Here is a 17,229-nt window from a genome sequence, read left to right as displayed (position 1 = left end):
CAGATCACTTTTTAAACCTTTAATTTTTTCAGCTATACTATCAGTAAGATGGGAGATAAGGAAATAAGCCCTATACTAGAGGTTCAAAATATTAACATTAATAAAAGCCACACAAAACATACTGAAAGAATACTAAAAGACTAATTGCTCTAAGGAGTCTACTATATTTGTTTGCGTGCTATTTTTTTTTATACTAATTGTATACCAACTAATACACTATATATCTAGCTAGAACTACAGTAGGAGAGGAGAAAAATGTCTGAAAAAAATATGGAATTCATATCTTTTAGATATCCCTTGTATACATGTCTAGATGCTTCAGGAAGCACGCAAACACAAAACGATGTTCAACATTTTAGATTTGGACTGACTCAAATGTGCCTCCAGGGAGTATGTTTTGTTTTTGCTTCAGGAGGCAAATGCAACCTGAAGAACTAAGGTGGAGTGGAGTAAATTATAGGTAGGGGAAAAGTCAGAGCCCTGGATCTGCAAGCTTGAAGAAAAAAAAAAAAAAAAAAAAAAAAAAAACAGAAGGTATCAAGGTTGGATCCAGGTGGATTGGACAACACAAAGGTTGAATCAGATGAAAATAGACATCAGATCAAAAGGGGAAAAAAGCTACATGTCATCTCCTTGGCAAGAAAAGTGCAAATGTGGCACATGAAATAATGCAACAGCAAAGGAGACAAAATCCTAAAGTATCATGAGATTTCAATTAGCTCCAACATGATGCTCATTGAGGAAGCCAACACAAAAATGACAGAGAGAGGGAGAAACCACTAATTCATGCTTTCTTAATGTGGTATTATAGGGATCATTCTTAAGGGTGGAAAATGCACTCTAAGGATAGAAAATACAGTAACAGCATACCTATACTTTATGCAGGAAGCTTAGCCCACAAGAAACAAGGTATACTACTGCAGAAGACAAGTGTTTAGCTATTTCAGACATTCAGTGGGCAGTGCCAACACTCCATCATCATCAACTGGACAGGCAATTCAAAATGGTGGTGGACCATGCCTCTCAAGTGAAGGCAACAGAATGGGGAGAAGAGGCCTAGGGTTACCCAATGGTTTCTGAGCCTACAAATCTAAAATTTCTCCACGGAACACAGGTCAGCAGTTAAGCATGGCACTGCAAATGGGCTGTCTCACCTACATTCATTACTTTCGCTACCCCTTGGGTCTGAGCAGTGAATTTTGCAAAATGTGGTCAGAAGAAATTAAAACATACTGTTATCCGGTATATTTTTATTATATCCTTGTCTGTTCACCACCTGTTGTCATTAACAGAACTTCACTGCTCCTAGGTAAGTACAATACACTCATATTTTTATCAATATACATTTTGTGAGTAGACACAATCAGGAGGTAACGAACACAGCAGGAGCTATACTGTTCTTCATAAAAGAAAAAATCCACGTATAGAATCCAATAGCTAGCATAAATCAAGTCACGATCCACTGTAGTAACAAACAAGAAAGTTTATTTCATGACGAGTAAGCGCTTTCACCCAAATGGCTTCTTCAGACTCATACAGCATATGACCTTATTTAATTTATTTAAATAGCATTCTAGGCGGGAAATTAATCAATTAAAACACTAATTATCATATAAAGCACTTACTAAAAGCACTACAGTTTAAAATTATATTAATATATGGTATAAAAATGGATATACATAATTATATATGAAAATAAACATCTACATATATGTATAAAAAACTAATATTAAAATATATATAAATATAAATGCATATCAACATATATAATAGATCTATAAAAGCACAATAAATAAATACAGAATTATATAAGAACTATACAAATTCTGATGCATAGAGAGATGAAAGGACATGTCTATTAACATCTTTTAATGGGCTTTCAACCTTCTCATTTTCAGAAATGGTTTAACTGATAACTTAGCATTAAGCCCTGGAGGTACATCGGATCGAAATTTCATAATCCATATATTCTCCCTACTTTCAGTATATGTCCTTATATCTCCACCTCTAACATTAACGTCCATTTTCTCTACTATCCTAAAACTAAAAACATGGCTCGGACCAGATTCAAGGACATGCCTAGCCAAAGCATTGCTTTTATGCATCATCCTAATGCTATAAAGATGTTCACGTATACGATCTTTTAGACATCTATTTGTTTTTCCTACATAGAAAGATGTGCAGGCTAGGCATGTAGCAAGATAGACATAGTTTTTTATACATATATGTAGATGTTTATTTTCATATATAATTATGTATATCCATTTTTATACCATATATTAATATAATTTTAAACTGTAGTGCTTTTAGTAAGTGCTTTATATGATAATTAGTGTTTTAATTGATTAATTTCCCGCCTAGAATGCTATTTAAATAAATTAAATAAGGTCATATGCTGTATGAGTCTGAAGAAGCCATTTGGGTGAAAGCGCTTACTCGTCATGAAATAAACTTTCTTGTTTGTTACTACAGTGGATCGTGACTTGATTTATGCTAGCTATTGGATTCTATACGTGGATTTTTTCTTTTATGAAGAACAGTATAGCTCCTGCTGTGTTCATTACCTCCTGATTGTGTCTACTCATTTAATAATTTTTGTGTATCTGGAGGAACGTTTACTCCACGTTTCTTGTGACTATATTTAATACACATTTTGTACTTTTCCTCAAAAAAACTCTTACAGTCTCTAAGCACATTTTCTTGCATTTCCCAAGAATGTATTAAATTGTACATTTTACAGAAAAGTTCAACTACCAGCAGATTTTATGCACTTATAAAACAAAATGCAAGTCTGTAAAAAGTCTTTTACTTTGGCTTGCACAAGAACACACTCATCCACAACATGTTACTTGCACAATCAGAGACGATGATGCAGCAATGCAAACTAATGAAATGCCATCCCTTGTATACCTCCACACTCCTCCACAAAGTCTAATTTATTCATTAAATGTAATTTAATTAAATAAATATATAAACAAAGAAAGAAAATCAGCAGTAGCCAACATTAAAAAAATCTTTGTGAAAAAAGAAAAAAAAATCAGATCATAGTCAGTGATGAAGCAAACTTCATACCATAGTGGATTTAGAACAGCTTTACAGGTAGGTCTGCCGCACACCAATGGTTCATACTGTATAGGAGGAAGGTCAGGACGTTCCTTTAGTGGAGTAAAAAGACAAGACAATGGGACTACCATCCGTGTGGCTTCTAAACGGCTAGAAGGCCAAACATTCCAGCTGAAACGTACGCCATCTCTTTCCTCATTCTGCTGAATGAATTCCAAGTAAGTTGCCATGAAGGGATCTGATGGGCAATGAAAGAAGAGGGTCAGGTAAATATAAAAATACAAGTACAAACATTCTTCATGCTATTAACAAAAAAACAATTCAGAAATGTTAAATAAAAACAGATGCTAACATGAAGCAAAATGCATTTCAACTCTGCTACAAAAATGCCCCCTTCACTTTAAAATACATGCACTACAAAGGCTTAGTATGTCCATCATCTCCAAATACAACTCCCATCTGTTGACCAGTGAGGACACATTCATAAAGTAAAAAAAGAGCACAACAGTGACAGAGTATGTCCCTACTCACTATGCAGGTGTCTTTAAAACAGACAGTGGACTTGGCACATTTTTTTAAACTGCAAAATAAAAGGGGGCATAGTAATAATGGGCAAAGTAACCAGTTATTTATACTATTTTTTTTCACATCACCAAGAATTTTTGGCCGTAAAACGGTCCAAATAGTGCACACTTCCCCTTGTTGGGGTTGTACTAGTGGCAATCTCTTGCCTTATCTAAACAGGCTCATAGGTTCTTAGTAGGCTACTGATCTGTGAGGATCTTAAGAAGTCTACCCTTACATTCTTGCGGGAGTTTTTTTAGCCCTTAATTTGTGAATGAATACTCCAGGGGCAAGCAGAACAAGGACATGCTGGGACATTTACTTGCTGCCCGTATCCATGAGAGACATAGGTGCTAAATCAGAGTTAAATTTGCAGTGTTCCATCCACTCATCCACAATACATTTAAATAGAGTAACACAAGTACTTTGCTTTATATAGCATGGAAGAAAACTGGTATTCTCTGCAATACATGCCTATCTCTCCAACATGTCTTACTTATGTTGTAAAAAGGATTGAGATCCCATGAGTGGGTGTTCACACCACTATTAGCATTGAAAATGTATGATAAGTCTGACAGGTTAGGATCTTTTGAGGCTCTACACGAGGCAGAGGTTGCCTCTCAGCAGCCTGTAACATACCAAGAAGAGCATCAAAGCTTTGAAATGGTCTGCTTAGTTTTCTGACTTCAACCCCTGGATTTTTTAGGGAGGCAGTGTTGTGGCTGTTCATAGGCAAGTACTACGCTATCTGCCCGAGGGCATTTATAAGCCTAGCCAGAGTGTGTCAGCTTTTGCCGCCCTATTGATTAATTAACTGAGCCTCTGTCAAGAAGTGCCAATGAAGTGATCCCAGGACTGTATTTTCTGTTACCCATCCACTCTTTCAGGTGTCTCTTGAAGAGTGTTAGTGAGGGGCACTGCCTAATGTAGTTAGGAATTTTGTTCCAAAGCATGGGGAGTCTGTGACAGGAATCTATCCCTCCAACATGTTCTATTTATTGTTGTGGCGAGGTTTAGCTCACTAGAGTGAGTGGCTCGCAGTGACTTGGATTTCTTTAAATGGAGCATGTCCACAAATTCTGAGTTGGACATGGCTTTGTAAGTCAGGCAGAGATCACCTCTGAGTAAGCGATATGTGACTGAGTACAGCTGGAGTTTATCCAGTCGGGCTGCATAGGACATATGTTTGAGACCAGTAATCCTCTTGGTGAGGTACTTTTGTAGTCTTTCCAGGTGTTGGAAGTGTCTTGTGAGGTACATCCCAAATGGGGCATTGTACTCTATGATGGGTCTGATGAGTGACAAGTAGAGGGGCACTATAATCTCTTTATTTCTAGATGTGAACCCTTTAGTAATTAGATAGGCTACATAGAAGGATTTCCTAACTACTTTGGCAATATGATTGTCAAAGGAGAGATTACTATCTACCTGGGTCCCCAGATCTCTTATTACCTCTTCTGTATTAAGGGGGCTGCCACCTATTTGGTAATTCATGGGTGTTTTGTTTTTCCCCAAACATGATGACTATGCATTTTTTTGGCATTTAGCTTGAGACCATGACTTTGACTCCAGGTGTCCGTCTCAATAAGGCCCTTTTGGAGAATGTCCGCGTCAGCCGGAGAGTCAATTATGGCTCCTAGTTTGCAGTCATTGGCGAACTTGGTTAGCCATAGTCCTCCTGTGTTTACCTGTACTTCTGAGAAGTATATTCCGAACAGTAGGGGTCCCAGGACCGAGCCTTGTGGGACATCACTTGTGACTGGTTTAGAGTCGGACCTGGAGTCCGCTATTCTTACCATGCGAGTTCTGTCTGTAAGCCAGTTGGCAACCCATCTCGTGACATAGGGGTTTATGTTCAGGCTGGTGAGTTTTTGATAATTCCAGAGTGGGGAATGATGTCAAAAGCCTTGGCGAGGTAGACTGTGTGAACTACCTTCCCCTCATCTATGGCCTTGGTGACTGTCTCGAAGAAGTCAACCAGGTTTAGTAGACATGATCTTCCCAAAGCCGAACTGGGTCAGGTCAAGTGTTTGGAGGATCCCAATGTCTTTGTTAAGGAGTTCCATGGTGATGCGCTCCATAGCCTTGCAGACCAGGCTAGTCAGGCTTATTGGGCGATAGTTATCAGGGTCAGTTGTGGCCTCTCCTTTATGGAGCGGAATAACTGTTGCTGTGCACCATTCTATGGGCACGTAGCCTGTGGAGAGGCTGAGGTTGAACAGTGTGTTTAGGTGGGGGGTTAGTTCATTCTGTAGTTCATTCAAGACGCAGCCTGGAACACCATCTGGCCCCATTGATACTGTGCTTTTGAAAGGGCTGTTTTTACCTGTGCGTCTGTGATTTCCGGGATACTACACTTTTCCAGTATTGTTGTGGGCCCTTTTGGGGGTGAAGTTTGCACTGAATCTATCTGCCAGCATGTTGGCAATATCAGTGGGTTCAGTATATTTTGTGCTATTTTGCACTAGCTCAGAGCACATCTGCGAGTTGCCACTTAGATTCTTGACGTAGCTAAAGAAGGCTTTGTGGTTATCTTTCGAATCCTTGGATATTTTTCTTTCGAAGTTAGCCTTGAAGGATTTTATGAGGGACCTTAGTTTCTTACGGATACTGATCAAGGATGTCTTTCCTTCTTGGGATTTGCTTTTTTTCTGAACTAGTTTCCTCCTTCTATTGTGGGGCGGCCACGGTGGTGCAGTGGTTAGCATTGTCGCCTCACAGACAAGAGGTTCTCCGGTTCGATCCTCGGCTGGGGTGCCATCTGTGTGGAGTCTGCATGTTCTCCCTGTGGTCGCGTGGGTTTCCTCCGGGTGCTCCGGTTTCCTCCCACATCCCAAAGACATGCTGCAGGTGGATTGGACACTCTAAATTAGCCCTAGGTGTGTGTGTGTGTGTGTGTGTGTGTGTGTGTGTGTGTGTGTGTGTGTGTGTGTGTGTGTGTGTGTGTGTGTGTGTGCCTTCTGTGGAAGGTTGGGCACCAGGCTGGCAACTCGACACTGTAAAACTCCACTGCCAATCATGAGCGGACAGGTGATCCGCTGTGGTGACCCCTAACCGGGAAAAGCCGAAAGAAGAAGAAGTTTCCTCCTTCTATTGTATAGCCTGTTTATGGCAGGGGTCCACCGGACTGGTTTCCTTCTCTTAGGGGAGTGAGTCTTGGTTTTGCTAGGGATGGCATGATCCATGCATCCTTGTAGGTGCTCAGAGTGCATTTGTAAAGGTTCCTGCATCTTGGACACTGTTATCCTTTAGCGTGGGGGCTATGAAACTAACCACTTCTGTCTTAAGTAAGGTGAAGTTTGTTATAGAAAAGTTTTTCACGGTGGTTTCCTTTGTTGGAGGTGGTGGTATGGTGTGGATATCCAGAGTGATTAGTTTATGGTCTGATCTAACCAGTGACGGGTTAACCTCCGGTGTGGAACACCTGTTGCCCATGTTGGTGATGACCAGGTCCAATATGTTTTCACCTCTGGTAGGGGAGTTTACCAGCTGATCCAGGGCATTCGAGTTGATAAATTCCAGGAAGCGCTGGACCTGGGAATTTGTATTTGAGTAGTTTTCCCAGTTAACGGTAGGGTAATTGAAATCGCTCAATATCAGGGTGTTCTGTAGGACCTTCATGTTTTCCAGCGTCTCCAGAAAGGTGGAGTGGTGATCCTGGGTCATGGAGGGTGATCTGTAGCAGGCCACAATTTGCATTGCAGATTTGCCTGATGTTAGTTGCACATGGATGATCTCGGAGGTATCATGCTGCGCCACTAACCTGGAGATGTAGGTATCCTTGATGAATATGGATACATCCCCTCCTTTTGTGTTTCGGTCCATGTTCTGTGGCCGAAATGTGTGGTATGAGTTGTAGCCCGGTAGTGCTGGGGTGCTCTGTGGAGCCTTGAACCAGGTTTCAGTTACCGCACAGATGTCGATGTTCTCCATACTGAGGAGTGCTTCGAGCAATTGCATTGTGAGATTTAAACTCCTGGCGTTGAGTAGCATAACCCTCGCTTTTTTTATATGTGCTGTTTACGGAGGTGGGTTTGACTTTTGAGCCTTACCTAAAAAAGGTACTTTGGGGGCAGCAAGAGCCTTGGCCAGTATTCGAAAGCCTAGGGGTGACAGGTGCAAGCCGTCTCTTGTGAAGCAATGAGGCTTGTCGAGCATGTCGTCCCAGGCTGACAGACACTGGATCCCCTTTGAATGACACCAGAAGCTTAGGTAATTGTTGAAATTGATCATTTTTTCTTTATACTGCGGTATCACTCTTGGTGAGAACAGGATGCTACTCAGGGTCATACCTGCCTGGGCTACATGATCAGAGAGCTCTTCCATGTCTCTTTTCATGTAGTCCAGGGAGGTACATCTCAGGTCATTCACACCAACATGAACAATGACAGAGCCATATTTGTTCTTGTTCTGGAGTGACCTGAGTGCCTGTGTTATGTGGCGGATTCTGGCTCCCGACAGGCAGCTAACAGTAACCTTCTCCTTGTCCAGCCTAGTGAGTGGGATGTCAGTGTGCCTGACTATAGAGTCGCCTATTACTAGTGTGTTAGGTATGTTATTCACCTTAAGGGCTGTGATTGTGTGGCATACTGATTTTGTGTTTTATGTGTTGTCTGGTTTGTGACGGGAGGTGCAGGTTTTTTGGGTGTCTGCTTTGGAGGTCTGTGATGCTTTTACAGGTTTTTATTTAGAGCCTCAGAGTATGATTTCATGTACTGTTCCTGTTATGACAAGTGTTAAATCCACAAATCTGGGCATCATACTTTAAATATAATCTGTGCAATGAAAAATAATTTCCTTATAATAAAGGATGCCTGGAAGGGGGGGGGTGCGGTGGTGCAGCAGTTAGTGTTGTCACCTCACAGCAAGAGGTTCTCCAGTTTGATTATCGGCTGGGGTGCCTTCTGTGCAGAGTCTGCATGCCCTCCCTGTGGTCACATGGGTTTCCACTGGGTACTCCGGTTTCCTCCCACATTCCAAAAGTATGCAGTAGGTAAACTGTACACACTAAATTGTCATAGGCGAGAGTGTGTACATGAGTGAGTGGTGCGAATGAAGTACTGCGGTAGTGCTAGCCACCCGGCTGTGCAAACCTTGGCTCAAGATGATTGTCACTGCGGAAGTGACACCCCAACCCAATGTACAAAATGGGAAAAGGGGTTGAGGATGGATGGTATGGTGGTCAAAGGACAGCTCACTGTCATCATAGGTGCCCAGATACCTGATTACAAGGATCATCTTTAAGGGATATGTTGTCTATGTGATGGTTACAAAGGAAAACATGCTCTCTGAAAGGCACCATCATACCTTTCCTGACAAATTGCTTTAGTCCATGGTTGTAACACCAGCTATTTCTTTACGAAATACCCACTTGAAGGATCCTGGTGCCCTCTGGGAAGTGTATGACGGCAGTAAGCTTACAGTCAACTGCACACTGTCAGCCATAAGCTCTTACCATTTGCTTTGACCTCCAATAAGTAAATGCTAAACAGGAGTAGACCAAGGGCTAAACCCTGGAGTATACCACTAGTGACAGGTCATTTGGAGAAGGTACAGCCACCCACCCTAATTTCCTGGGTTCTACTTGTGAGCCAATTTGCTCTACAATTAATTACATAGAGATTTACATTTAGCTGAGAAAGTTTACGTACAATACCAAAGTGTGGGATGGTACTGAAACCTTTGTGAGGTCCAGATATGCCGTGTACACTAATATGCTCTTGTCCATTGCTTCAGCAACCCTTTTTGAACAAGTTGACTAGAATGAGTAAGTAGGACTTGGTCTTGATGAATCCAAACTGACTTGGGTCGAGAGTCTGGAATTTATTAATTCCATAATGATCCTTTCCATAGTCTTACAGATGAGGCTGATCAGGCTTATGGGTTTATAATAATCTAGGTCCACTTTCACCCACCTTTGTGCAAGGGGATGACTGCTGCTGTCAACTATTCATCTGGCATGAAGCCTGTTTACAGACTGATACTGAATAGCCTCTGTAGGGGGTCTGACCAGTCTTATTTCAAGCTGACCAGGAGACAACCAGGCATGTTATCCGGCCCCATTGTAGTGTTCTTGGCATTGGATAGTGCCTTGAGGACTTGACAGTTTTGAGAAGGAGTGTAGATGTGGTTATGTAATCTAGGAACATGGGGGTGAAGTTTGACCTAAATAATTTTAAATTTGGGATTTCTTTTTCCTCTTGGATTTATTAAACTGTTAGTTTCAGTGACATATTTGTTCTCAGTCTGAAAGTTTTCCATATCTTGTGATATGTTTTGTTCCTTTTGGATTTGATTTTGTTTTAATAAAGAAATACAGCATTCAGGTCCTTCTATTCACAATGCCTTTTTATATCCCTTAAGCATAACAACAAAAATGCCAATCAAAACAGTATGTTGAAACAATGCACTGAAAGTATGACATTTAGTCATGCAGCTGCCTTTATTCTCACAGGACACCATTTACCCCCTTTCTGCTGTAGCACACACAAAGTCTTGAACTAAATTAGCAAACAAAAGAGAAACCATCACAACAAACACAATATGCCACTTCACCGCCCCTCTCAAGTGTACCCCTTCCGGATCTAAGTGAGATGATCAAATGACCATAACACTGAAACCTACCCAGTGAAAACAACAACACTGAACACTGCATTTGTTGAAAGCCAACATGACCAAAGTTCAACCCACCGAATACCATGACAGGCCATCACTGGTTTACTTCTTTTGGGATTCTGTGATGATACCACTGAGAAATCAGGTAAAAGACATTAGATCTACAGCACACTGTCAGACAAAGACTGCATCTGATGTTTCTTTTAAAAGTTGTGAGGTGCTAGTAAAGATAAAATTGTTTAAAAAATAAGCAGGACAGTGCACCATGAAAAAATATCTCTCGTTACTACAGAGAAGGGAAATATCTGTGTGATTAAACGCTGACATTTTAATGTGTGAGGAAAGTCAAATGTGAGGTACATAAAATGAGACAAATACAGATATAGATTAAATGCTTTTAATGTTTTCAGGCATTCTCATTTATGTTTGTACAACATCTGTAATTTTGCAGAATGGAATGATTTGCTCTGCCTGCAGAGCACACACAAACTATTGCTAAATTTGGAAAGATAATCTGCAGACTACGCAAAACAATCTTGTTACTTAAACAAAAACATTTTAAACTGTGTAGTCCAGTACAAGTGCTGCAAAAGTTTAAGCAGTAATTACATCACATAAAGTCTTTGATTTGTAAGTGAAATACCTTGGCAATCAATCTTCAGAAGCACCTCTTGCAACAGACCAGTCTCAACAGTATTTATCTGTACATATCATTCAGTACCCCCCAACATTGCCTGCTGATATTTTCCCGATGTGCACAGCTCTGTAAAATGGTTATTTCTCAACCACTGCAAACTTGTCTTGGCTAGATGAATAAATCTCATCTCTCTTAGCCAAAAATATTTCTTACACCTACCTACCTTACTGGCAAGATTCTTACTTGTTCACTTACCTTTGTTAGCAGAGTTAGCACCACTAACATCAGGGTCTATCTTCAGAGGAGACTTGATGTGGTATTTATACTGATGGGAGAAATATGGCCAGGAAACTTGGGGGGGGGGGGTCACACTTCTTCAATCAGCTGCTGTGCCACTTTCAATGAAATAGTAAGGAGACTACAAAGCCCGAGTAAAAAGAAAATGCAACCTGACACTAGTGCAGCTGCAGATAAACAGTATATGTCTGCAGAAAATATTTAACAGGATGGCTTCCCAACTGAGATCTTGATATAGATTATATAAGAGTGTGAGCTGGATGTAGTCAAACTGGCCACTGGTTGGAGCCTGGGGCACTGAAGTGAAAGGTGACCATCTGGAAGTGCAGCTAAATCTCTCTGTGGCAGTACGGAGCATGACAGAGATGTCAGCAATGTCAAGGATATGTTAAAGCATGCTGATGAAAGTGGCAGCATCTTAGAAGATGTGGGAGTAGACAATGAAACATGGTTAACTGCAAGAAGCCAGAAATGTAAACATGTAGTCAAAAAAGGTATGGAGCCTGTGAGATTAAACATGAAACCTATGGATATTTCATTCTAAGAAAGAGAAAATTCAAGTGACTTTTTTTTTGCATTCTGCAGGTACCACTGGGCCAGTCAGGGAAGAGACACTAGAGCTGCAATACAATATAGGGCAACAAGTGCATCTGATGTTTCTTTTAAAAGCTGCAATGTGCTTAAAGGTGACAAATTTGTTAAAAAAAAAAGGCAAGACAGTGCACCATGAAAAACTATGATTTGCAGAATATCTCATTACAGGAAAGGAAATATCTGTGTGGTTAACGACTGACATTTTAATGTGTGAGGGAAATCAAATGTGAGATGTCAACATATTGCATGAAAATGCTGAGAAAATAAAAAAAGAATGTGTGACACAATGGTGCAACACTTACTGCTTCCCAGCACCTGGAGTGCACTCTGTGCATAGTCAGCAACTCTTCTCAGTGTCTACCAAGAGTTTTGCTGGGTGCTTTGGTTTCTTTCCATATCACAGACAAACTGTAGGTGAACTGGCGATCCACCAAATTGCCCACAGTTTTGTGTTTTGCATGAGGGTATGTATGTATGTCAGAATATTTGCACCTATCCTGCAACAAACTAGCATGCTATCAAGGACTGGTTTCTTCCTGCTTTGTGTTGAGTAACTGCCATGTCCCTGGTGTCCAAAATATGGACAAAAAGGATAACCACAGACAATAAAAAAAAAAAAAGAAACAGAAAGAAAACAAATGAATGCATGCTGATCCTGTGGTAATTTGGGCTGCTAGCTGGATGTGTACGACTTAAGTCAATTTTGAAATTAGCAAAGTCCATATTCCAAACATTGTATTTATTAAAAATCACATAAGCATAATTTATTATTTTGGGTAATCCAATACATTATTTTATGAGATATTAGCAAAAGCAATATCTGAAAAAGGTATGAAGAGTGCAGGAAAGACAATTTGCAAGTGATGAATGTATGCAATTTTGCTTTGGTTTGAAATGCAAAAATGGAATATTTATGGGTGGACTATGATGCTGGAAAAAAAAACAGCAAAATAACAGATGTGACAACTAGCAGAAGAAAACATATACATGAAGGAAGGAGAGAAGAGCAATGATCATTAATACAAGAGATAGAAAAAGATGCTAGAAAAAAAAACCTAAAGAGCTGAAGGATATTGCATGCTATTCACAAAATTGGACATGAATGCATTGGGCTAGTGCTTGGTCCAAAATTACATACCAAAGACAAGCACAACTCACAATGGGACTTGTGCCCAATGGAACGGATATGTACAGCTGCATACCTGAAGGAGTCAAGGTATGCAGCTGGCATAAAAATAACACCTGAACCACATTCTGCAGTTCACAAACGTGAATAACAGAACAGTTAAGTTGCACACATTTAAGTTGGTACAGTCACATACCTAAAAATGGAATGCCCACATTCCTGACAGACATGTGATGCGCTGTTCAGTTTTAACATAGCTGAACAATATTATGCTTCCTGCTATGAAAAGCACATAAAACATTAAATACAAATGGGGCACACTAATGCAGCCCATAATGGAATACAGTGCATATAATCTTGTTACCAGAACCAAACTCATCTCACCCTTCAGAGAATGACAAGAGGATTAGTGTGTCAATTGGGGTATTAACAGCAACAGATCACTTCACTTATGCAATGGAAGCTACTCCATATGAATGAGAAACACTAACAATGCTCATGAATCTCCACTTCTCATTCCTGCAGAGCAGATGGGCAATGTATATTCTGTATTGTCCACTGCTATCAGCAACAGACAATCCACAGTGCCCAGCAAGTACCACACATTTTATTGCAGCACTGATTGTGGCAAACCCTTATATCCGCATTAAGACAAAGATGCAAAACCATGTACAAGCATGACTGCACAGACACAAACTACAGTGTATACTCTTTTCATTTCAGCAGCTTAAGTGCAATTACAAAGGTTACTATCCATAAACTTAGCATACAGTCCTAATGTTGCTTGTCCATAGCTAAACTATAACAATTCAGTTTTATGGATCACAATGCTGTTAGGACTTCTTGCACAATCTTTCAATGAGACCATCCACAACGTTTCTGAACATATGAGATTACAGTTTGCGGTACTTGCGTATTATCGCAACCAGATTTTTGCGGTTGCGAAATGCGCATAGCTAGAGAGAAACAAGTGCGTGAAACACTTCAAAGTCCTTACTACTGCCAAAAAACTTTAGATTGGTTTCAGGAACAGGAACAATTTAAGAAATCCTCTTCCTGTTTTGCATGCATTACAGATGCATGCTTGAATTATCATGGCTGCTATCGTACTGGCAGTTGGAATATTTTGACTGTGTAGAAGGAATCCTCCAAAGAAGGGAAACACAGACACAGAAAAATTGCTTGTGGTAAACTTTATTTGTAACCAATCTTTTAATCAATCTTGAAAAGAACCAACCATTGCATTCTTAATGATTTTAAATGATGACGGTGGATGATGTTAATAGCCGATTCTGTGATAGTTTTTCAATGAGAAAGTTGGTAGTAGCGATGGTTTTTACTTTGTGAAGGGGGCATGGTCCGAAAAAGACAGATTCTACTATAGCACTCATTAATTTTATTACTGCTGTAATGATGTGGATTGCTGACTTGGTGGTTTTGTCTTGGTATGTGGTGGGAAACTGTCAGCAAGTGCAGTCAATATTGCTTGAAAAACAGTCTTTTTCTGGGCAAGCTGAGTTTCACACCAGATGTATTCTACTAAATATTAGTCCAAATGATGATGAGTCATCCCTCTGTCTTTTATTCCTCCACTTTACTGAACCCCACATCCTTTCTACATGTTGTGTATGAACCCCAGTATCAGGATCCACAAAGTTATACTTGCGGTTAACCTTGTCATGTGTAAAGCCAGCATCTTCAAGTTGCTTTCTCTGATAAGCTCAGCAGGAGTCTGAATAGATAGTGCTGCCCTCTTTAATGTACTCCATAATTTTATTAAATAATGTTGTGGCACTTCTATCTGGGACCGTTACCAGAAAAGTTTCAGATCCCTCCAAAAATCCATTGTTGAGGGAGGATACGTCCAGCATTATTTTTCCTTCAGGATCTATTTCTACTACATGCCCTGGCCCTCCGATTTGTTTTTTTCTCTTGTTTCTCCATTCCCAGTACATATACATCTCTTAATAATTATTCCAGTCAATGACAGTCTTGTCTGACATGTCAAGTTCTTCATGACAGAATGCAACAGAGGTCAACTGCTTACACCAGAAGTAAATTAACCTAATGCGGCAGTAAAACATATTTTACTGCCATCAAACCAGTTTCCTGTACGAACACTGACATGTTGGTAACATATATCCTTCTTACACTTCAAAAGATTTTCTTACCCAAGTATAACTTCACTGAATGTCCTGAACTGCATTCCTTACTTTCAGGAATAATTCTGTAATTTTGAAATCATTGAATAGAGTCTCTCTGTAGTAGGCAAATCCCACAAACGCATCTTCAAATAAGCAAAATACTGTGTTGTATGACTGACAGTAAAAGAATGACACACCTGTGGTACCCAAAGAAATGTATAACAGTACTTTGACAACATTTTTTGCTGCGAGAAAGAAACGTGCAGCAGGTGGACTTGAAATAAGAGAAATGCTGGCAGTGGAGTGCAGAAAGAAACAGGAACAGTATGTTTTTTTACATTTTATTGGCATCACTATAGAAAAGACACTCTTGTGCTACAAGGACACATTATACAACATTTCTACATTAATAACAATACTTCATGATTGTTAAGCAACCGCTATTGCCGTTAAAAAGCTGGTTGCGATAATACACAAGTACCCAGTTAGTAAATCCTTTTTGTCTTGCATAGAAGAAGAAGAAGTTGATAAAACAGATAATCTTCAAAATCTGGGGCTTCCAAGATGGCTCTACACTTAACAGCTTGATTAGACTTCTCCCAAAGTGAAAACAAAGCCAGTAAAAGCTTCCCATTTGGGTAAAATTCAGTTACTGGCTACTAATTACACTGCCTGGATGCAAGCAAAGAAGAAGTTTGGAGAAAGTAGAAGAAAATCAACGAGAAAAGGAAAAGAAAAAATCTGGCTGGGAACAACCTTGCAGCTGTTCAGCAAAAAGCAGTTTAAGTTTCAGCTTTGTTAATAGGAAATGGCATCCAGCAATTTAGAGGAATAATAAATCAGATGCACTCAGAGATGTTAAAATATGTGAAACACAAAGTCAAATAACGAAAGGCTAAAAATGGAAATAGCTTTAGCTAGCTAGACAGATGAACGGATACAAATGCAAAAATCAGTGACTGAAGAAATGGCTGGCTGAATATGGGGCCTCTCAAAAACAGCTGTTTCAAAAAACAGTACAATTAGAAGATAGAACACAGAGGGAAAAAATCATGTCTGCTGTTCCACAGAAACTGGAAAGAAAAGTTTTACACAAGTACAGATAAGCAAGTGGACTGGTGTTCCACAGCAAGATTTATTAAATGAGAGGGCATATTGTGTACATGCTCCAAATCTGTCCAGGAGAAAGCAGCCAAAACCTGTAATAGTAAAGATGCAGTCATACTAGCAGAAAAAGAGTTGTTCCAGACAAAATTATGACAGAGTACTTAACATTGGGAATGGCAGAAAGTTTGTAGAAAATCATTATTCACTGTACACCAGGCAAAAGAAAAGTATGTTTATCAAAGCATTCAGGGATGTGAGGGGCTGGATTTGGCATAATGGTTAAAGTCTTCACCTCATATACACAAGTACAGTGTTTAATTCTGGCCTCATGTTACCAGCTGTGCTTAAAATGACCTTTCAGGACAGTTAGCATAATAATTTTTTTATAAACCTATGAATCTATAATGTTGAGCGGCAGTTAGTAAATTCAAACTGCTGTATCCAACTATCTTCAGAAAATGCTTGAGACACAGAAAAAAAAATGGAGCTGACTAGAAGTATCTTGTAATAGAACCAGAGACTGGTGCTGGGAGATGAAGATAATCAGGAAGACCATAAAAACAGTGAAATTAGTAAACAAGTGGGAGACTGTAAAGCATTAATCCCACTGGATATAGTATAAGACATGTAAAACATGACTAGAATTTAGTTGACTGTGTTAAAATGGCAAGTGAACTGTAAAGCTTATAACCCTCTTTATGAAGTGTAAGGCAGTGAAGTATCAAAAGAAATAACTAAGTAAATGTTATTCTCTCATCAACATTTATATAAAATTTTATTATGTAAATTGCATGTTGCATTGTAAAAAAGTTTTCTATAGTAATGGGTATTTTAAATGTGAGGTGGGGGAAGTCTCATCAATGACTACATTTTTTTTTTAGTTGTAAAGTATCCAGGCTTTACATTGTAACAAGCGAACGGCTGTACAAAAGCAAGTAAAATGTAATATAACATTGCTGGAGGATGTAAAAACTTGCAATGATTACATTACATTTAGAATTAAAATAATAAATAGTTCATAGGTTGATACTAGGCTAACTGCTCTGAAGGACCATTTGTGCCTATATGGTGAAGACCTAAAC

The 17,229-nt window shown here is 39.6% G+C and overlaps 1 protein-coding gene across 1 annotated transcript in view; it reads right to left on the bottom strand.

Moving 5' to 3' along the window:
• Window positions 1–17,229, bottom strand: part of SEC23B (SEC23 homolog B, COPII coat complex component) — an 836,569-nt gene that overhangs the window by 793,899 nt on the left and 25,441 nt on the right. The window contains exon 2 of the mRNA XM_044056987.1: window positions 3,073–3,301. Within this exon, the coding sequence (XP_043912922.1) occupies window positions 3,073–3,293 (221 nt within the window). The 5' untranslated portion in view covers window positions 3,294–3,301. The remainder of the gene's footprint in view (window positions 1–3,072; window positions 3,302–17,229) is intronic.

The sequence above is a fragment of the Protopterus annectens genome, chromosome 1.part2, assembly GCF_019279795.1.
Source record: "Protopterus annectens isolate FY-2018-M chromosome 1.part2, PAN1.0, whole genome shotgun sequence".
Taxonomy (NCBI): Eukaryota; Metazoa; Chordata; order Ceratodontiformes; family Protopteridae; genus Protopterus; species Protopterus annectens.
This window is presented reverse-complemented; position numbering and strand designations above follow the sequence as displayed.